At 41.6% G+C, this 22,115-nt stretch overlaps 1 protein-coding gene across 2 annotated transcripts in view; it reads left to right on the top strand.

Annotated features, from left to right (window-relative positions):
• The first annotated feature begins 225 nt into the window (after positions 1-225).
• Positions 226-22,115, top strand: part of LOC132868572 (ral guanine nucleotide dissociation stimulator-like 1) — a 33,833-nt gene continuing 11,943 nt past the window's right edge. Inside the window, exons 1-9 of one of the 2 annotated variants that reach the window (XM_060901555.1) lie at positions 226-564; positions 13,690-13,979; positions 14,236-14,280; positions 16,810-16,979; positions 17,119-17,264; positions 18,864-19,094; positions 19,353-19,456; positions 20,071-20,155; positions 21,221-21,292. In XM_060901555.1, the coding sequence (XP_060757538.1) occupies positions 541-564; positions 13,690-13,979; positions 14,236-14,280; positions 16,810-16,979; positions 17,119-17,264; positions 18,864-19,094; positions 19,353-19,456; positions 20,071-20,155; positions 21,221-21,292 (1,167 nt within the window). In that variant the 5' untranslated portion in view covers positions 226-540. Of the gene's footprint in view, positions 565-13,689; positions 13,986-14,235; positions 14,281-16,809; positions 16,980-17,118; positions 17,265-18,863; positions 19,095-19,352; positions 19,457-20,070; positions 20,156-21,220; positions 21,293-22,115 lie in introns of both variants that reach the window. The other variant, XM_060901554.1, reaches the window with a different exon arrangement.

The following is a 22,115-nucleotide window of genomic DNA, read 5'->3' as shown; positions in this document are numbered from 1 at the left end:
AATGATATCCGAAGTCACAGTCTATGGCGAGATTTTTACATCCTCTCTGTCCTCTACAGTAACACGCTGCTTGGACCGTAACCGGAACTTTGCCTTATAAAATATTAGCTTAAAATCTACACCCACACTAGCCGTGACCAATGAGAGAGCAGCTTATTCCTTTGGCTCCGCCCTCTTGACAGGCACAGTGCGCTCGCGGTGCAGGGGGAATTGGCGTTGGCAAGAGGCGCGCGCGCGTCGGAACTGACTGAGGCACAGAAGAAGCAGCTTGAACATAAACAAGAGACAGAATATTACTCACGGTCTTTAAACTGGACATTTCTCGGCGGTTTAATATCAAACATTAAACTCGAGCAACTTTTAAACATATACAAGACGTGTTAGACACGATAATCTTCAAGGAAATAGTTTTAGTTTTGTATTTTCCTTAATACTGAGCGTTGTGTGCAGAGATAATCGCTGTAGGTTGTGACTGTAGTTATAGGGACAGGAATGGACGCAGTTGCAGTGTAGGTCTCTGCTCGGACTTTGCTGTGAAAGATGGGAAAATGGGAGTTAACCATGGTAAGGTCGCAGTTTTAATGTATTATTACTTTGAACAGTTAATGAAACTGCTGATAAACCCAGCGGGACAATGTTGCTTCTTTGCTCTGTGTCTGATCAGGACACATGTAATGTACTGCAATCAAATAATGCTCTTGAAATAGTCATCTGTCTCCGCACACCTGCCCTTCATATATCACCATTCTCTCTCTCTCTCTCTCTCTCTCTGTGTGTGTGTGTGTGTGTGAGAGAGAGAGAGAGAGAGAGAATTAGGGCAACACTCGGACATGGAGGACACACAACGCTTTTGTACCCTTTTTATAGTTTAGGTTGGAAGATGAAGTGGGAGTTTGGGTCCGGGGGTGAAGTGAGAGTTTGGGTCGAAGGATGAATGTGGAGTTTGGGTCAGGGGTGAAGTGAGAGTTTGGGTCGGGGGATGAATGTGGAGTTTGGGTCAGGGGGTGAAGTGGGAGTTTGGGTCGAAGGATGAAGTGGGAGTTTGGGTCGGGGGATGAATGTGGAGTTTGGGTCAGGGGTGAAGTGGGAGTTTGGGTCGAAGGATGAAGTGAGAGTTTGGGTCGGGGGATGAAGTGAGAGTTTGGGTCAGGGGATGAATGTGGAGTTTGGGTCAGGGGTGAAGTGGGAGTTTGGGTCGAAGGATGAAGTGAGAGTTTGGGTCGGGGGATGAATGTGGAGTTTGGGTCAGGGGTGAAGTGGGAGTTTGGGTCGAAGGATGAAGTGAGAGTTTGGGTCGGGGGATGAATGTGGAGTTTGGGTCAGGGGGTGAAGTGGGAGTTTGGGTTGGGGGGATGAATGTGGAGTTTGGTTCGGGGGATGAAGTGGGAGTTTGGGTCGGGGGATGAAGTGGGAGTTTGGGTCGGGGGATGAATGTGGAGTTTGGGTCAGGGGGTGAAGTGGGAGTTTGGGTCGAAGGATGAAGTGGGAGTTTGGGTCGAAGGATGAAGTGGGAGTTTGGGTCGAAGGATGAAGTGGGAGTTTGGGTCGAAGGATGAAGTGGGAGTTTGGGTCGGGGGATGAATGTGGAGTTTGGGTCGAAGGATGAAGTGGGAGTTTGGGTCGAAGGATGAAGTGGGAGTTTGGGTTGAAGGATGAAGTGGGAGTTTGGGTCGGGGGATGAATGTGGAGTTTGGGTCGGGGGATGAAGTGGGAGTTTGGGTCGAGGGATGAATGTGGAGTTTGGGTCAGGGGGTGAAGTGGGAGTTTGGGTCGAAGGATGAAGTGAGAATTTGGGTCAGGGGATGAATGTGGAGTTTGGGTCGGGGGATGAATGTGGAGTTTGGGTCGAAGGATGAAGTGGGAGTTTGGGTCGAAGGATGAAGTGGGAGTTTGGGTCGGGGGATGAATGTGGAGTTTGGGTCGAAGGATGAAGTGGGAGTTTGGGTCGAAGGATGAAGTGGGAGTTTGGGTCGAAGGATGAAGTGGGAGTTTGGGTCGGGGGATGAATGTGGAGTTTGGGTCGGGGGATGAAGTGGGAGTTTGGGTCGAGGGATGAATGTGGAGTTTGGGTCAGGGGGTGAAGTGGGAGTTTGGGTCGAAGGATGAAGTGAGAATTTGGGTCGGGGGATGAATGTGGAGTTTGGGTTGGGGGTGAAGCGGGAGTTTGGGTCGGGGGTGAAGTGGGAGTTTGGGTCAAAGAATGAAGTGAGAGTTTGGGTCGGGGGATGAATGTGGAGTTTGGGTCAGGGGATGAAGTGGGAGTTTGGGTCGAAGGATGAAGTGGGAGTTTGGGTCGAAGGATGAAGTGGGAGTTTGGGTCAGGAGATGAAGTGGGAGTTTGGGTCGGGAGATGAAGTGGGAGTTTGGGTCGGGGGATGAATGTGGAGTTTGGGTCAGGAGATGAAGTGGGAGTTTGGGTCGGGGGATGAATGTGGAGTTTGGGTCAGGAGATGAAGTGGGAGTTTGGGTCGGGGGATGAATGTGGAGTTTGGGTCGGGGGATGAATGTGGAGTTTGGGTCGGGGGATGAAGTGGGAGTTTGGGTCGGGGGATGAAGTGGGAGTTTGGGTCGGGGGATGAAGTGGGAGTTTGGGTCGAAGGATGAAGTGGGAGTTTGGGTCGAAGGATGAAGTGGGAGTTTGGGTCAAAGGATGAAGTGGGAGTTTGGGTCGGGGGATGAATGTGGAGTTTGGGTCGGGGGATGAATGTGGAGTTTGGGTCGAGGGATGAATGTGGAGTTTGGGTCGGGGGATGAAGTGGGAGTTTGGGTCGAGGGATGAAGTGGGAGTTTGGGCCGGGGGATGAATGTGGAGTTTGGGTCGGGGGGTGAAGTGGGAGTTTGGGTCGGGGGGTGAAGTGGGAGTTTGGGTCGGGGAATAAAGGGGGAGTGAATCAGATTTACAGACTCTACTTTCAGCTTTCTCTTTGCATGATAACCATAGCACAGGAAAACATTCGACAGCCCCAAGCTTACATTACCTTTTTTTTCACCCTGAGTGAATGCATTTGAGCTAAGTACAGAATTTGCATTCGTTTGAATTTTTCTCTGAATATATTTCTTAACAGGCTCTTTGGTTGGCCTTGTTGACCACAGCTTAGTTGTGTTGCATGTTTATTACTTGAAGTTATTTATTCATATAGCCTGCTGTCTCTCTGATCTATGTTGTTTCAATGCCTTAATTCTTGTAAATGCTGTGTTAAATAATGTAGCCTATGCACATTTACATGTGTATAAGGATTAAGTGACATTTGTAGCTGACCCACCACACAGATCCTCCGTGTTACCAAATGGTTATTCCATGAAAAAAACCTGCTGTTTTAATACTGAAAATCTTTCTGTAATTCTGATGCAGCACTGCTTTCTTTGTCTGTGTCATCGTCAAATGGTGACGCACAGGCCATGCAAAACTCCCCCATGGTTGATTTGTCTTTAGGCCACAGACATTGCCTTTGCTTGACCACTGTGTGCCTTTGTCTCTCTGGGACAAATATAAGCCATCAGTATGTATAAAAGCAGTTTGTTCTGCAGCTTGCATAACTGTCATTGCGACTCTCAGTGCTTTGGCTTAATGACCTAATTATCTGATTTGAACATAAATACCCACAGTTGACTTTTGAATTTCCTTTGAGTCACTGAAGCAATATTATCCAGTCTAAATATCCACCTTAATAGTACACAGTGCATGCAATAGTGCAATAACCTGGATACTTTGACCCACATTGCTTATTTGTCCTAACTCTCTTTGCTCCTGAACATTTCTTCAGCCAAGACGCTCTCATCTTGTCTTTAACAGTAATGTAATAATGAAGACATGTTTGCATGCCAGTCAATAAGCCACATTATTGGAATGTGTCAGATCACGATGGGAGCTGTGTGTCATGTGAAAGAACAGAGATTTGTGATAGTGATCGGGTTCAGCGGTATGCTGTACGTCTGGCCGTTCTTTCCATGCCTGCACACTTGAGATGGAACTTGACACTCCTGACCCAGATTGTATGAGGCATGGAACCTTACATAGTATGTTTAAACGTTGTGAGTGAAGGCTACATTTTCTACTAATATAAACTGAAATGATGTGGTCTAGATCAGATTTTGCAGGTTAGGAATAGACAGCACCAGGCCTGTTGTATTTATACCTTTTAAATTTCAGTTTCAATCTTATTTATTTGTGCAGCATGTTTAAGAATAGATATTGTTGCACAGCATCTTTACAGCAATATGGACATAGATTTAGCTCCTTAGTGAGCAAGCCAGAGGAGACAGTGGTGAAAGGAAAAAGTCTCTGAAATTACATCAGGAAGACATCTTAAGAGGAAACAGACACAAAGGGGAGCACATCGTCTTAGAGGTGACACCGGATAGTGCTATTATTCTATAAATGTATACTATAAAATCAGTCTATTAATTACCATTCATAATTTTCTATTTGATCAGGCCAGTGAAACTCTTCAGGAGAACTGAGCATCAAATCTAGATGTGTTAGAATTGGATTATAAATGATAGCTGGAGGACTGTAAGGTTATACAGCAACTGAACAAACAGCTGGAAGAAAAATTCAGCTGGGCTTGGAAATTAGTAATGTTCAAAATTCAGGGAACAAGGCTGTTTTGTGATTTAATGTTTCGTGTTAATGCATGCTTATTCTTTTGCTTCTGATGCCACCCACCTTGTCCTCGTGAGCTGTTGTGTTTTAATGTTCCAGGTGTTTCTTTGAACTGCGGCAGCATGTTTCCTAACGATACTTCTGTGGACATGGGTTCATTAATTTACATTAAACAGAGGCCACACCTCATGCATATTTATCGGAAACTGTAATGAACTCTTGTCCTCTCTGGAGCTGGAGATCAGTGGGTTGCACCTGAGATCTGGCAATTCCATTTTCACATAGTATATTCTTAATAGTAAAATCTAAAAGGTTCTGTTAGTGGATTACAAGCTCAGCCTGAGTCACAAAGCAGATAGCCGCCATTGTAAGTGGAAAACATTTCAGCATTTTATATTAGAGTATGTATCAACCCCATGGTTGTACTAGTTTGATTTTTTTTTTTTTTAAGTGACCAGTATAGCCAGAAACTAATTTCCGTGGGGATGAGAAAATACGATAAATGTAATCAGTGTGTTAGCTGGACAAGTATAAGGCTACGTTTACATTACGTCGAATCAGCGGATCATCAGATTAACGTTCTTAAAACGATTCGCGTTTACACTAAAACCGTTAGCCGTGCACACAGCAACACCAATACGCGGATACGCTAATCACATGACTTTAGACGGTGTGTAACATGATCCCAGTGCATTTCAGACGGCGCGTAACATGATCCCAGTGCATTTAGGGCATGCGCAAGGCTCACCACTTGCAAGTAGAAGGATGGCAAGCCTAATACACGGATACGCTCGGCTCTGCAGGCATCCTGCGCTCCTAATCACTCCGCCCTGAACAGCGAGTGCCCTCTGGAGGGTGCGCACTCCAGCCCTGCGCAGCTCACACAGCGCGCGAGTGAAGTGAACAAGCCACGATTCGGGCTGAGCCGCTGTGTGTGTGATCCCAGCGCATTTCACTTACTACTTGCAAGTGGAAGGATGGCAAGCCTAAAGACAATCATAACTACACAATGGGCAGTATTTGCATCAGTATTTGCAGTATTTTCATACTTTTATACTCTTTAATGAAAGGTGATACAAGGCGGAAGTCCGCGCTGTTTTTCAGCAGTCGCGTCACATGACCAACGCCAGCGAATCAGGAAGGTGGATGTCACAGTGACGTTGTCCAATGAGACGCCAGCTAGAGCTCAGCACAGCGTATCCGTGTATTCTGAATGTTTACACAGCACCGGAGCTGACACGATCTGGATTGAATACGTGGACGCTGGCGGATTCCTGTTTCCTGGCGTTTCCAGGGGGTTTAATGTAAACGGACCGTGCATCCGCGAAGAAAACGAGACAGATACGGTCTAATGTAAACGTAGCCTAAGTGTGATGCGCTAACGTATTTTGGGTGGATGCCAGACAGCAGGCACAATTTACCATCAACTAATCGTACCACATTAATAATGCTAATTTGTATAGGAAATAAAATGCCTTGATTACAGTTTTACTGAAAATGATTAAAATATCAGTAATATGATGGAAATTACATAAAAAAACAGATCTACCAGGAAAATGCATAATTTAGGCTACTCTTGTTTCTCACTGTAGCAAAATAAAATATGATTAAACCAAACAATGTGTTTGTTTTACATCTTTTGAACATCAGCAAAATTACTGCAACACAGTGTTATCTGACGTGTACACTATATACAGCATACACACAGCTGTGCTTTGTGTGTGTTATGTTAACTCCCTGTGAATCAGCAGTTGGAACTGTGCTAAAATATTTCAGGGGGTTCAAATACTGAATCCACCCTCGAGCTACACCTCTGTGTGGACTTGTGTGTTTGTCTTGCTGTTGTTTCTGTCTATATACAGGTAGCTTGACACTAAAAGACCATAAACAGTAGTCTAAAACAGCACAAGAGCTCATTATGAGCTTTTCTGGTGCTGTGCAGTTTGGTTACTCAGCAGAGACTCATGATTCATGTGTTGACTTGTACTGTATCATTGCTTTTGCTGACATCACTTGTTGGACCAGATCTTTGAGGGGGGTTAGCGTGTGATGAGCATCTCTTTAAGTGTTTGCTGTGGGTTACATAGCTCTTCTTTTAGCTGACTGCCTAGCCCTTGCTGTTGTTCCTGCAAACAAAAGAACCTGATGGCTGCAGGTACAGTGGTGCTTGAAAGTTTGTGAACCCTTTAGAATTTTCTATATTTCTGCATAAATATGACCTAAAGCATCATCAGATTTTCACACAAGTCCTAAAAGTAGATAAAGAGAACCCAGTTAAACAAATGAGACAAAAATATTATACTTGGTCATTTATTTATTGAGGAAAATGATCCAATATTACATATCTGTGAGTGGCAAAAGTATGTGAACCTTTGCTTTCAGTAGCTGGTCTGACCCCCTTGTGCAGCAATAACTGCAACTAAACATTTGCGGTAACTGTTGATCAGTCCTGCACACCGGCTTGGAGGAATTTTAGCCCATTCCTCCGTACAGAACTGCTTCAACTCTGGGATGTTGGTGGGTTTCCTCACATGAACTGCTCGCTTCAGGTCCTTCCACAACATTTCGATCGGATTAAGGTCAGGACTTTGACTTGGCCATTCCAAAACATTAACTTTATTCTTCTTTAACCATTCTTTAGGAGAGCGACTTGTGTGCTTAGGGTCGTTGTCTTGCTGCATGACCCACCTTCTCTTGAGATTCAGGTCATGGACAGATGTCCTGACATTTTCCTTTAGAATTTGCTGGTATAATTCAGAATTCATTGTTCCATCAATGATGGCAAGCCATCCTGGCCCAGATGCAGCAAAACAGGCCCAATCCATGACACTACCACCACCATGTTTCACAGATGGGATAAGGTTCTTATGCTGGAATACAGTGTTGTCCTTTCTCCAAACATAACGCTTCTCATTTAAACCAAAAAGTTCTATTTTGTTCTCATCCGTCCACAAAATTTTTCCAATAGCCTTCTGGCTTGTCCATGTGATCTTTAGCAAACTGCAGACGAGCAGCAATGTTCTTTTTGGAGAGCACTGGCTTTCTCCTTGCAACCCTGCCATGCACACCATTGTTGTTCAGTGTTCTCCTGATGGTGGACTCACAAATATTAATATTAGCCAATGTGAGAGAGGCCTTCAGTTGCTTAGAAGTTACCCTGGGGTCCTTTGTGACCTCACCGACTATTACACGCCTTGCTCTTGGAGTGATCTTTGTTGGTCGACCACTCCTGCGGAGGGTAACAATGGTCTTGAATCTCCTCCATTTGTACACAATCTGTCTGACTGTGGATTGGTGGAGTCCAAACTCTTTAGAGATGGTTTTGTAACCTTTTTCAGCCTGGTGAGCACCAACAACGCTTTCTCTGAGGTCCTCAGAAATCTCCTTTGTTCATGCCATGATACACTTCCACAAACATGTGTTGTGAAGATCAGACTTTGATAGATCCCTGTTCTTTAAATAAAACAGGGTGCCCACTCACACCTGATTGTCATCCCATTGATTGAAAACACTTGACTCTAATTTCACCTTCAAATTAACTGCTAATCCTAGAGGTTCACATACTTTTGCCACTCACAGATATGTAATATTGGATCATTTTCCTCAATAAATAAATGACCAAGTATAATATTTTTGTCTCATTTGTTTAACTGGGTTCTCTTTATCTACTTTTAGGACTTGTGTGAAAATCTGATGATGTTTTAGGTCATATTTATGCAGAAATATAGAAAATTCTAAAGGGTTCACAAACTTTCAAGCACCACTGTAGCTACTGGTTTGACTAAACAACATGGTTGGTACTGGTTGAAGTTCCTACAAGGAAATGGTTCCTCATTAAAAGTGATTTATTTCACAGAAGGCTTCATCTACAAATGTCTACGGTCTACTATAAAAATTATGCTTACTGTGCTGTAGCAGTGGCATGCAATGTTAATATTGTGTATGATTTCATTGATTTTGTGAGGTTAACTAATGCGGTTCTACAGTAGTTATAGTCATTTCTAAAACAATTACTCTCTGAAGTAGGGTTCTAGATAGATTCAGTATCAGTCAAAAGTTTGGACACGCCTACTCATTCATAGGTTTTTCTGTACTTTGACTATTTTCTACATTGTAGAACAATGCTGAAGACATCAAAACTATCAAATAACATAAGGAACATATATGGAATTATGTGGTAAACAAATGTGGCACACTATTGGCATTATCTTAACCAGTTTCATGAGGTAGTCAACTGGAATGCTTTTCAATTAACAGGTGTGCCTTGTGAAAAGTTAATTAGTGCCTTCTTAATGTGTTTGAGATCAAATAGTAAATAATAAAAATACAGTAAATAGCCACAACAGGATAAAGCGGCTAGAGATAATGAGATGAGATGAGCCACAACTGTAGTAATCCATATTATGCCAAGAACCACTCAACTAAGTAAAGAGAAATGGCATCCATCATTACTTTAAGACAGGAAGTGTCTTTTAATTACAAAAATAAAGAAAAAAACATTGAATTAGATGTGTCCAAATTTTTGACTGTAAGGTTCTTTAATGGTTCCTCAGGCCATGTTACATCAGCATTTTTGTGAGTAAATGAAAGGCCAAAAGCAACCTATTATCCCATTATTCTATTCTCCGAACTGATTTTAGTTATCCATCCATCCATTATCTGTAGCTGCTTATCCTGTGCAGGGTCGCAGGCAAGCTGGAGCCTATCCCAGCTGACTATGGGCGAGAGGCGGGGTGATTTTAGTCATCCATCCATCCGTTATCTGTAGCCGCTTATCCTGTCCTACAGGGTCGCAGGCAAGCTGGAGCCTATCCCAGCTGACTACAGGCGAGAGGCGGGGTACACCCTGGACAAGTCACCAGGTCATCGCAGGGCTGACAAATAGATACAGACAACCATTCACATTCACACCTACGGTCAATTTAGAGCCACCAATTAACCTAACCTGCATGTCTTTGGACTGTGGGGGAAACCGGAGCACCCGGAGGAAACCCACGCGGACATGGGGAGAACATGCAAACTCCACACAGAAAGGCCCTCGCCGGCCACGGGGCTCGAACCCAGGACCTTTTTGCTGTGAGGCGACAGCGCTAACCACTACACCACCGTGCCACCCCGATTTTAGTCATGAGTTATTTATTTCAAAATGATGACAAGAAATGTTATGAATTCCTGCCACAGCTACTTTACTGTATTATCTTCACTAACAACATATGTCCTTAGTCACCTACTGTCCATTTTTTTCAACATTTTTTAAAGTAATATGGAGTCGAGCATTATACAGTGTGTTCCAAAAAATTTGATATCATTTCACAGTCTAATAACTTTGCCAATTCTCATTCAATTGACCTCAAATTTTAACAGCATGTTTTGGAAACAGGTCAAGACCGGAAAAGAAAAGGCGTTTTGTGTGTTAGAGTACGCTCGAACGCAGTCGAACAAGACTAAGCAGCGTGCATTTATGAGAGAATTCTCTAAAAATGAACTGTTGCCAGAGAAGACTGTTACCAAAGATATGCTTCAGCGTGTTTGGCAGGAGCTGGACTACTGACTTGACGTGTGCCGTCTCTCAGGCGGCACACACATTGAAAATTTGTGAAATTGTTTATGGAATCCACATACCTTTTAAGTTTCTCCTTCAACGTTTGAGGAATAAATCTTATATTATAATATAATATTATATTAAGCCTGTTCAGTTTCATTTGCCTAGACTATGTAGTTTCTGGGATATTTACATCTCAAATAATATCAAATTTTTTGAAACACCCTGTATTAAACGCCAATTAAGATCGGAGGCAGTTCTGAAGTGTGATTAGATCACATTTTTTTTCTATACTTTCTTTCTGTCTGTACTATGAAAGCTAAGTCGAACCGGAGTCAAATTCCTTGTGTGTGTAACATACCTGGCAATAAAGTGCTTCTGATTCTGACATATGAAGCTGATACACATCTACAGTATATTAACCATCTTTTTATTCAGTCCATCAGCACTTTGTGATACGCATGTAATGTGAACCCAAGCTCCCTTCTGCATTTGTTTTACATATCCACTTTTTTCTGTTTTTATTTCTGCAGTATTTTGTGTGTGTCTTGCTCTTGGGTTAGATACAAATACTACAAAATACAAAATGCTTTATATTGCAGTGTATGATCATCATGTAAACAGCACATGAGCTATATTTCAGCCTGCAGTTGTGGCTCTGTTTTGAGTGACACAGAGTGGATGAATAGCAGGGAAATCTCTCTGATTCATCTCATCTCATCTCATTATCTCTAGTCGCTTTATCCTGTTCTACAGGGTCGCAGGCAAGCTGGAGCCTATCCCAGCTGACTACAGGCGAAAGGCGGGGTACACCCTGGACAAGTCACCAGGTCATCATAGGGCTGACACATTGACACAGACAACCATTCACACTCACATTCACACCTACGGTCAATTTAGAGTCGCCAGTTAACCTAACCTGCATGTCTTTGGACTGTGGGGGAAACCGGAGCACCCGGAGGAAACCCACGCGGACACGGGGAGAACATGTAAACTCCACACAGAAAGGCCCTTGCCGGCCATGGGGCTCGAACCCAGACCTTCTTGCTGTGAGGCGACAGCGCTAACCACTACACCACCGTGCCGCCCCATCTCTCTGATTAAATATCATAAAACAAGGATGGGGACATAACCCTGAAAATAAGCTTGTTGGAAACGTGCACTTTTTATGTCTTTATACATGTTAAGACTTGTATTTAAGATTTCATGGTTTTAGGTTTTAGATGGACAAAACTCACCAGCAAAAGCAGTAAATTATCCATAATTGTATTTTTATGTCTATTTTATGTCTCACTGAAAGACTCAAGTGTGTGTGTGTGTGCGCGCGTGTTTATGGTATTGAGTCGGAGAAGTATACAGTGTTAGACCCAATGGTACCTACTGTACTGTATATTAGACATTACACAGCCTCAGCTCAATTTGTAAAAGCCAATGTGACAAAAACTTTGCCCATCCATGGCCTAAATGCACTGATACTGCTGCAATGAATCCATTCATTTGTTAATATTCTTCTTAGCACTGTGGAAAGTGTTTTTTTTTTTCCCTTTTTTTTTCTAGCTGTTCTCTGAACTCCTTATTCTTGAGAACATATCAGTATGAGTGCAGGCAGTTGATTGAGCTTATATTAATTATAGCTTATATTATTACATTAAACATTGAATCAGCATATTTCTTGCTTTTCCAAACATGCAGACAGGTCCATAAAACATTTGGACACTAACAAAGTTATTTTAGCTGTCTACCACTGTATAGTCAGAGTTGAAAATAAATAATGAATATGACCGTAAAGTACAGACTTTCAGGTTTAATTTGAGGGTATTTACAGCCAAATAAAGTGAACAGTGTAGAGATTACAGAGTCGTGTTTTTCTCCCATTATTTTACTTACAAGTAAGCAGATAAAAGGTCTAGAGTTGATTTAAAGTTTGGATTTGGACTGTGTTGCTGTTCATTCTGAGTATGATGTCCAAACTGTCAGTGAAGCAAGCCATCATTAGGCTGAAAAATCAAAACAAACCCATCAGAAAGATAGCAAAAACATTAGGTGTGGCCAAAGCAACTACTGGGGCATTCTTAAAAAAGAAAGAACACCCTGGTGAGCTCAGGAACACCAAAAGGCCTGGAAGACCACAGAAAACATCTGAGGTGGATGACGGATAAATTGTTTCCCTGGTGAAGCAAAACCAATTCACAATAGTTAGGCAGAACAAAAACACTGTATAGGAGGTAGGCCTATTTGTGTCAAAATCAAGAGAAGTCTTCACTAGAGTAAATACTACAAGATGATTTACCACAAAATGTAAACCAAGTCTCAAGCACAGAAAGACCAGATTAGAGTTTGCCATAAATATTGAAAAAAACCTGTATAGTTCTGGAACGACGTCCTACGGACAGATGAGACAAAGATCAACTTGCTCCAGAATGATGGGATGAGAAGAGTATGAAGAAGGGAAGGAACTGCTCATGATCTGAAGCACATCATCTCATCTAACGGAGTATGGCTGCCAGTGGAACTGGTTCCCTTGTATTTATTGATGATGTGATTGCTGATAGAAGCAGAAGGATGAACTTTGAACTGTATTGGGCTATATTATCCACTCAGATTCAGCCAGTTCATCAAAACGCATTGGACAGTGCACAGTTCAGACGGACAGTGACCTGAAGCATAATTTGACAGCAACCTAAGAATTTTAAAGCCGAAGTATGGAATGTTCTGCAATGGCCAAATCAATCACCTTACCTGAATCCAAGTGAGCACACTTTTCATTTGCTGAAGAAAAAAACTTACAACGTTCCCCAAGAATGGAAGATAGCTGCTGTGAAGGTCTGGCACAGAATCACCAGGGAATAAACCCAGCATCTGGTGATGTCTGTGGGTTCCAGACTTCAGGCAGTAATTGACTACGAACATTTTGCAACCAAGTATGAAACATGACTGCTAGTTTGTCCAATTACTTTTGGTCTCCTAAAAAGAGGGACTACATATAAAAGTGCTGTAATTCCTACATTGCTTAGGTGATTTGAATGTAAATATGCTTAAATTAGAACTGAAAAAATGATAAAAGCACATTTACCATTATTTAATTTCAGGTCCAGTATACTGTGGTAGACAGCTGAAATAACAATAACTTTATCAGTTTCCAAATATTTATGGACCTGGCTGTATTTGTTACTTGAGCATGCTGTTAGCTTGCTAATGTACTCGTGTAAGCTCACATTAGTATAAACTCACTTCTCTGTAATATTTAGCCACCCAAAAGTTAAAAATGATCTCCTCTTCTTCATACCAGAAAAGGTAACACTTTTGATCAATGTTCTTGCAATATACTCTATAACATTATTTCGATGTTATTGCTAATGAAATGAAAAGAAAGGTTTGTTTCTCTGTTCAAATCTTGGGTAATTATGACCATGATCTGAATTAGCAAGTCCACTAGCCATACTGAATCAATAGAAATAGCCAAGACTTCATCACTCAGTGCATACAGGCACAGTTTCATCCTTAACTGAAATCTGAGGTTTGTTCTGCTTGTGTTTTATATAAGGACCCAGTTCAGGAGTGGGGTGAGGAGTTTGAGGATGGCGCTGTTTTCGGCATCACACTGCGTAGAGAGCGAGTGCAACACTCAGGCGAGGCAGCCGAGGCGTCTCCCTGCTCTGCATATGTTCAGTACCGTACATGTAAAGTCCGGAGACTGAAAGCAGCAACGCTGAGCCGTGTGATGGATCACCTGCTTGATCCCAGCTGTCAAGAGCAGGACTATGGGAGGATACTTCTTTCTACATACCGTACCTTCATCAGCACCAACAGACTCATCGAGTTGCTTTTCCAGAGGTGTGGGTGAGTGTTTACAAACTGAATGCAGAAACAGCTGCACAATGTGTGTTTGCATGTAAGACTGTATGCTGTGGGGGGTGTTTTGCATCTGGAGTTCCTGATTTTGTAATTATTATGCTTATGCCATTATTCATTTAATTATTTTATTTTCAGTTAATTATTCAATTAATTAATCAATCAGTGAATTAATCCAAATTAAATTTGAACTTAGGCATGAATTATCTGTGTATAACTTCTTTTCTCTCTCTAACAGAGACAGTCTTGACTCTGAGTTGGACAACAGCAAGTGTCATCAGAGGTAAGACACATAGTTTGAGGGAAACAGGTTTGCATCTCTGAAAGTTCTTTCAGTGGGGGGAAAAAAGGAAAATTATAGGCAAATTATCTGAGATGCTTATTTGTACATTTATGAATGAAAACTTCAGTCATTATCAGGGCTTTGAGGTAAAGCTGTTCCTTTAAGTTTTCCACTATGGGGCAAGTCTTGAAGGCAGTGGAATTTGCTCTTTGTGATAAGCTGCTTTTTTGGCTTCTTAATGTTAAGACAGAAAGAGAAAAAGAGAAGCTTATAAGGGAATGACTGTTTATAGGTGTCATAATGAAAATGATAATGGGAACTAACTTACTTCTTATGCTAACCAGCGTTAGATGTAACTACGGTAGATGTTTACAGAACCATGGTTCTCCCTGACACAATTATGAAAAAGATATCTCTACTGCCAACATTTTCTGGTGAGATACATGTTAAAACACAACAATTTCATAAAACACAATCTTTTTTCCTTGATATAAAGGGAAAAAAATAAATAAAATAAATTTACAAGCATTATCATATCAAATGATGGAAGATCTGAATAGCCTAGACTGTTCTGGAAAATAAAAAGATACAGCATCTATGGCTAGCCCGTGTAATGGCTAAGATAAGAGCTTAAAAGTAGAGGCAGTGAAATTACTCTGAAAATAGCCTAGGGATCATTGGGTTAATATATATATTTTTTTTTGCAGTCCAGTTTCCATCAAATCTTGCGCTCTGATTGGCTGGCAAGCGGGTCCGTGTCCTATGATACGGACCCCAGTTATGGACCCCTGTTATGGACCTCTGGCAACTTGCTCGTTCACAACAACAAACATAGTAGCATTTTTTGTCAACATTTATCTTTTTTTTTATAAGATTATCAAAAATCTTATAAACTTTTGCCAGCATTTCTCAGGAGAATAGCATTAATTTTACAGCATGGATAGCGATAACAATAGTCTTCACAGTGAAAGCGAGTTTTACTACCCTGAGGAAGAAGAAATAAAAGAAAACATTTCAGGAGAAAGCTAAAAACCTCTTAACTGTTGCTAATGCAGAGCAAAAACATGGCTGAATCCTGAATGACTCAATTTTATATAAATAGGGGACTACATAGGTGGCAAAATGTAGGGGTTTTTTTTCCCGCCATAGAAGTGCACTTGTATACCAAGGAGGAAGCCATTTGCATTACAGCCGTGAATGAGGATTCAAAATGGCGACTCGGCTCGGTTTTCCCTTTCAGGCGCTCTCGTTTTCTGTTAGAATTTGGTAAAGAAAAAATTAAGTATATTATTTACCAGCTTAAGGTCGGTTCGTATGGTGAAATACTGTGACCTTGGCCTTAAATGCTGACCTCGGCCCAGAGGGCCTCGGTCAGTACTTTCAAGACCTTGGTCATGGTATTTCACGATACGGACCTCCCAGCTGGTAAATAACATATATATATATATATTTTGGCACTGCCTAAAAGCGAAGCTCCCGATGAGTGTATGAGCAAAATATCTGTAAGGGCACAAAATCAACCTGAATAGAACAATAATTTTATAGCATATGAACTATCTTTACACCATTTCACTTTACATCATTGCTATACAGTTATGATCGAATATCAAACTTGATATGCCAAACAGTTGTCTGGTTACATGTCTCACATCCACACGCTTTGGAGCTCAGAGCGCAGCTGCAGACTGTAAAGCACGTACAGCACCATTAGGACTAATTATCATGCACCTGTTCCTGATTAGAGTACAATCATGGCACATGCATATAAGGACTCTCAGTAACACACAGACTTTGCGAAGTATACCAAGTATACCAAGCCTTGTGTTTTGCTTTTCTGGTTTTGGACTGTGAGTATTGTATTACCTCTGATATCCTGTTTGTGCCTCGCTCAACCACTGCCTGTTTTTCGACTCTGCCTTTGTCTACATTTTGGATCTGTTTGCTAGTGTGCCTTCAATAAAACTCTTCCTGTGATTACATCCGTCTATCACCCTTAAATGAAAGGAACTGTAAATTGTCCAACAAACTAGTGGACTAATATAACTGTTTTAACTAGTTTTAAATGAAACTGTCAGGAATATTTTCCATAAAATGTGTTAGTAAATAATCCCACGCTATTTTTTCAAAAGCAAATTAAAAATAAGCGCTGGATAAAAACCTATCTATCTTATATAAATAAAGGTACAAGTTTCACTGTCCGGTGGTCAAGTGTTTATGAGATACGTTGCCTTGCACTTATGATGGGGTTCCCTGTGGTGGTACATACCGTACATACGGACATTGTACGGTCAAGCCATCAAAAATCAGGTGGATGCATACGGGGCTATGCTCCACGTGCTTATAATTTAAAAAAAATTAGCTAATTGCTGCAGTATAAGAGGGCATGCTGTTTTTAGAAAGTGATCAATTACAGTGTAAAATAAAATTTTATTTATTCCAACCCTCCATTTGTCAGAAGCAACTGTCTCGGTAACCTGCAGTCAGATTTTCTGCAAGCAAATGGTCAGTGTTTTTTTTTTTTTTTAAAAGCTCTCTACGGACTCTACTCCAGACCTGGTTGGATGAGTTTTCTGAGGATTTCAGGGATCCCCCAATGCACTCTTCGTTGCGCTTAATGTGCTTGCAGCTGAGGCAACACACCTCTCTTTCAGATCTGGCCAAGTGCTATGAGGCTCTCTTCAAAAAATTTCAAACAGAAGGTCAGACATTTGCTGCGACACTGTTTACTTGACGTCTTTTAAGTCATATAAGTCAAATATATAATATTATAAAGAGGTACTATATCCACATACAATATAGCAGTGCCCAGTAACATAGCTAACTCTTCCCCCCCCCCAGATGTTGTGAATAAAGATCAAGCTGGTGAGAAACAGGAGCCAGAGTTGAATCAGGGAGAGAAGGACTTGGATGATGTCACTGATCAGGCAGACTTCATGGATTTCTCTGTCACAGAACTTGCAGAGCAGCTCACCAGACAGGATGCTGTGAGTGTCAATAGTTATATTTACATGCTCAGCCTAATAACCCAATAATAACCTATTAATCAAGGGTATTTTATGCTGAATGAATTATCATGAATACACTTCATCGAAACTCTGAAATGTGAATAACATAAACAAGTCAAGCCCTGTGATGGATTGTTATTCTGGCATCCTGTTCAGGGTGGGTTCCTGCCTCATGCCTGGGATAGGCTCCAGATCAACAGTAAAATGATTACTTTTATTATGGTTAAGATGAATGAATTAATGTCAATCAAATATCTATCTAATGAATAGAAGTGAATAATCTGTTTACTATCTAAACTTTGGAATCTTTTAATATATTCTGCACATTCTCCGTGTTTGTGTTGCCATCCAACGTCAATTCTTTGGGAAAAATATGTATGTTTTCAAAGTTTAAAGGAACAGTCCACCGTATTTCCATAATGAAATATGCTCTTATCTGAATTGAGACGAGCTGCTCCGTACCTATCCGAGCTTTGCACGACCTCCCAGTCAGTCAGACGCAGTCAGACGCGCTGTCACTCCTGTTAGCAATGTAGCTAGGCTCAGTATGGCCAATGGTATTTTTTGGGGCTGTAGTTAGATGCGACCAAACTCTTCCACGTTTTTCCTGTTTACATAGGTTTATATGACCAGTGATATGAAACAAGTTCAGTTACACAAATTGAAACATAGCGATTTTCTATGCTATGGAAAGTCCGCACTATAATGACAGGCGTACTAACACCTTCTGCGCGCTTCGGCAGCGCATTGATATCTGAGCTCCGTATCAATGCGCTGCCGAAGCGCGCAGAAGGTGTTAGTATGTCTGTCATTATAGTGCGGACTTTCCATAGCATAGAAAATCGCTACGTTTCAATTTGTGTAACTGAACTTGTTTCATATCACTGGTCATATAAACCTATGTAAACAGGAAAAACGTGGAAGAGTTTGGTCGCATCTAACTACAGCCCCAAAAAATACCATTGGCCATACTGAGCCTAGCTACATTGCTAACAGGAGTAACAGCGCGTCTGACTGCGTCTGACTGACTGGGAGGTCGCGCAAAGCTCGGATAGGTACGGAGCAGCTCATCTCAATTCAGATAAGAGCATATTTCATTATGGAAATACGGTGGACTGTTCCTTTAAAAAGATTTTAAAATAATTAAGAGGTTTGCTGGTGGTGTGATAGACATCTGTGGCCTTCTGTTGGGAGAGAACGTGTGAAATGTCTTATGTTTTGCTCAGAAGGGCATTTTGAAAACACAAGCATGGTGATTGATCATGCTGAGCTAAAGTTAGCTACATGTTACAGTCGGACAAGACTTACAGGGCTTCTTGTTGTCATGGTAGCATTGACCCCAGTCTATTGAGTATGCATAAATTTGCTTTGTATTATTTAAAAGTAATGACAAAAAAAAGAAATTTACACAAATTGAGTTTATATTTAAGTTAATTCTGAAACTGTATTCAGATTGAATTCATTTAAACTGTGTGTACACATAACCAGTGATGAATTTTTCACTTCTGTTAGGTTTCTCATTATTTGTAAATGATCAGTAACCTTCAACCTTTCACGTTTCTCGGTATGGTCTTGTAGGAGCTGTTTGTGAAGGTGGTACCCTTCCAGTGTCTGGGCTGTGTGTGGTCACAGAGAGATAAGAATGAAAACCTCTCGCCCACCATTCATGCTACCATCTCCCAGTTCAATGCTATTACTAACCGTGTCATAACCTCACTGCTTTGCCCCTCCACCTCCCCTTCTTCCACTCCATCATCCACTCTGAACCAGAGAGCAAGAGTCATCGAGAGATGGATAAGAGTTGCACAGGTTAGATCAATCATGTTTGATTATTCACTTTTCTGCTCTGAAGAGGTTTCAGAGTAAAATTCTGTTTAAAATACCTGATTTTACTGCTACTTTGTGTCTCCATGCTGGATTTTCATCAAATTGGTCACAGAGTATTTAAGATCTTGTGGCGACCAACTTGACTCCATCACTGTCTGTCCTGAAAGCAGATGATACTTTTAAAATTTCATCTGTTTTCATCTCTGTGGTGTAACAGTCTGCTTTTATTTGTTCCCACAGGAGTGCAGGCAGCTGAAGAACTTCTCCTCCCTGAAGGCCATTTTGTCTGCGCTGCAGTCCAACCCGGTTTACAGGCTGAGAAAGACCTGGGCTGCAGTGAGCAGGTACACATTAAACTAACACACACTTATAGCTGAGTGGTAAATGAATCATGTTCTTTATGTAACTTTGACAGAGCCAATTTCCTGGAGTTGGGTCTTGAGTTTTCAACAATATTATGCAAATCTGGTTTGGATAGGCTTGTCTTGGTGGAAAATGACTTGGAGCCATTCTTTGGCACTGACAATTTATTTAAACTATGTTTAAATCGGGGAGGCACAGTGGTGTAGTGGTTAGCACTGTCGCCTCACAGCAAGAAGGTCCTGGGTTTGAGCCCAGCGGCCGGCGAGGGCCTTTCTGTGCGGAGTTTGCATGTTCTCCCCGTGTCCGCGTGGGTTTCCTCCGGGTGCTCCGGTTTCCCCCACAGTCCAAAGACATGCAGGTTAGGCTAACTGGTGGCTCTGAATTGACCATAGGTGTGAATGTGAGTATGAATAGTTGTTTGTGTGTCAGCCCTGCGATGACCTGGTGACTTGTCCAGGGTGTACCCCACCACTTGCCCATAGTCAGTTGGGATAGGCTCCAGCTTGCCCATGACCCTGTACATGATAAGTGGCTACATAGGATGGATGGATGTGTCAATTTGACTTTGTATATTTTCTGTATGTGCTTTTTCCAGAGAAAGCATGAGCACTTTTGAGAATCTGTATGAAACTTTCCCGGATGAGAACTGTGTACTGACCAGCAGAGAAATCCTTGAGGAGGTTGGAGAACACACATACACAAACTGTAATTGTATGTTAACAGAAGTCTAAAGTATCACACTGCTGATTTTTAGCCATGAAAACACACCTCACACCCATTGTTAATGTGTGCCAAGACAGTTAACTGTTATCAAGTATTAAAACTAGCTTCACATCAGGATGAAGTTTTTTTTTCCACATAGTTCCACACACTCGGAAGCTCTTTTGGTACTTGCTTGCACAGTATTGTTACTGTAGACCCAACTGCCATTGTAGTGTTTTAGCCATTCAGTGTATCAGCACATTCAGGTTCTGGTTGGTGGAAATAAGGTGTTAACCAGTGGAGATAATGATAATGGAATCAATCGTTTGTTCTCTATTCGGGGTGCTTTTAACCTTACTCCACTGAACTGATTCAACAAATGCATCAGAAAAGCAAAACATTTGCTGAGGGATGTGCTAACAAACCTTTCAGCTATTTTAGCAAACCTTTCAACAACTGAATAATTCATATTTTATGAACTGTATCCAGCATTTTTTGTTTGTTTGCTTGTTTTTCGGCTCAGATATCTAGAATACATCGTGCTTCAGCAGCCCTCCAGGTCTGATTTTGCGTCTCGCATGTCAGTTTAGTTAACTTGCATGTCAAAACATCTGCAATCCATAACACACAGCATGCTTTCTCACTAATCTACCGTGCTAGGATTCACTGTCAAGTGCGTAGTCTCCGACTGGTGCTTTTTGTCCAGAACCAAACCAAACCAAAAAACCTGCATGAGATTTGACTGAAACACAGTATGGGAAAGCGCCCTTAAAATCTCTGGTACCTGCTGCTTACACACCCCTCTTGGTCATTCAGTGAACAGTGTCATTTTGCAACAGAGTTGTACTTGTTAGTACATTTTTAGTTCATTATACTGGATTTTTTTTGTTTGTTTAAATGTCTGATATCACCAAACGTTCATCCAGTGATGCTCATAGAAATGGGGTTCTATTTACAGTATGTAATACTACTTTTTTTCTTCCATAGTCAACTTGGCGTGTGTGTGTGTGTGTTATCTAATAACTGTCTCTGATGGATTTTAGGATGGGAGCCAGGCAGCCATGGACAATATTTTACCAAAGACATCCAAGCAGTGTCCACTGTTTAAACAGATGGTAAAGTCCTCAAGTAATCGTGCATGCACAGTTCTTTCTAATTATAAAAAATGAAGGGAAAGGTAACTGCAAGCCAAGCAAGCGTGTCCACTTTTGGGCTCCTGGATGCCATTAATCTCGACATTAAACGGCAAAAATTCTGTCTACTTAAGGTTTTTAGGGACCAAGTGTTCTGAGAGAAATTGTGTATGGTTAACCACATCCTCCCTCTCTCTCTCTCTCTCTCTCTCTCTCTCTCTCTCACACACACACACACACACACACACACACCATGCTCCAAACAACATAAAGCCACTTTGTTGATTCATTGCATTGAAAATTGAGATAAAACTAGTTTCTACCCTAAATGTGTAGTTGTTCTATATTCTTTGTTCTAGTTATACACAATATGGTCAAATGTTTGTGGACACCTGACTGTCACAATCATGCGTGGTCCTTCCCCAAAATTTTGCCCCAAATTTGGAAACACACAGTTGCATAGGATGTCTTTGTCTGCTGTAGTATTACAGTTTCTCTCCACTTCCCTCAAAGTGAGGTCCATGAAGACATGGTTTGCCAAGTTGGAGTGGAAGAACTTGAGTGGCCTGCACAGAGCCGTGCCCTCAACCCCACTGAATTGGAATGTAAACTGCACTCCAGGTCTCCTTGCCCTACATTACTGCCTGACCTCACTAATGCGCTGGTGGCTGAATGGGCAAATCCCCACAACCACGCTCCAAAATCCAGTGGAAAGCTTTCTCACAAGAGTGGAGGCTTTTATAACAGCAAAGGGGGAATAAATCTGGACTGGGATGCTTAAAAACTCCACAAAAGTTTGGCCGTG

Source organism: Neoarius graeffei, chromosome 20 (assembly GCF_027579695.1).
Source record: "Neoarius graeffei isolate fNeoGra1 chromosome 20, fNeoGra1.pri, whole genome shotgun sequence".
Lineage (NCBI taxonomy): Eukaryota > Metazoa > Chordata > Actinopteri > Siluriformes > Ariidae > Neoarius > Neoarius graeffei.
This window is presented reverse-complemented; position numbering and strand designations above follow the sequence as displayed.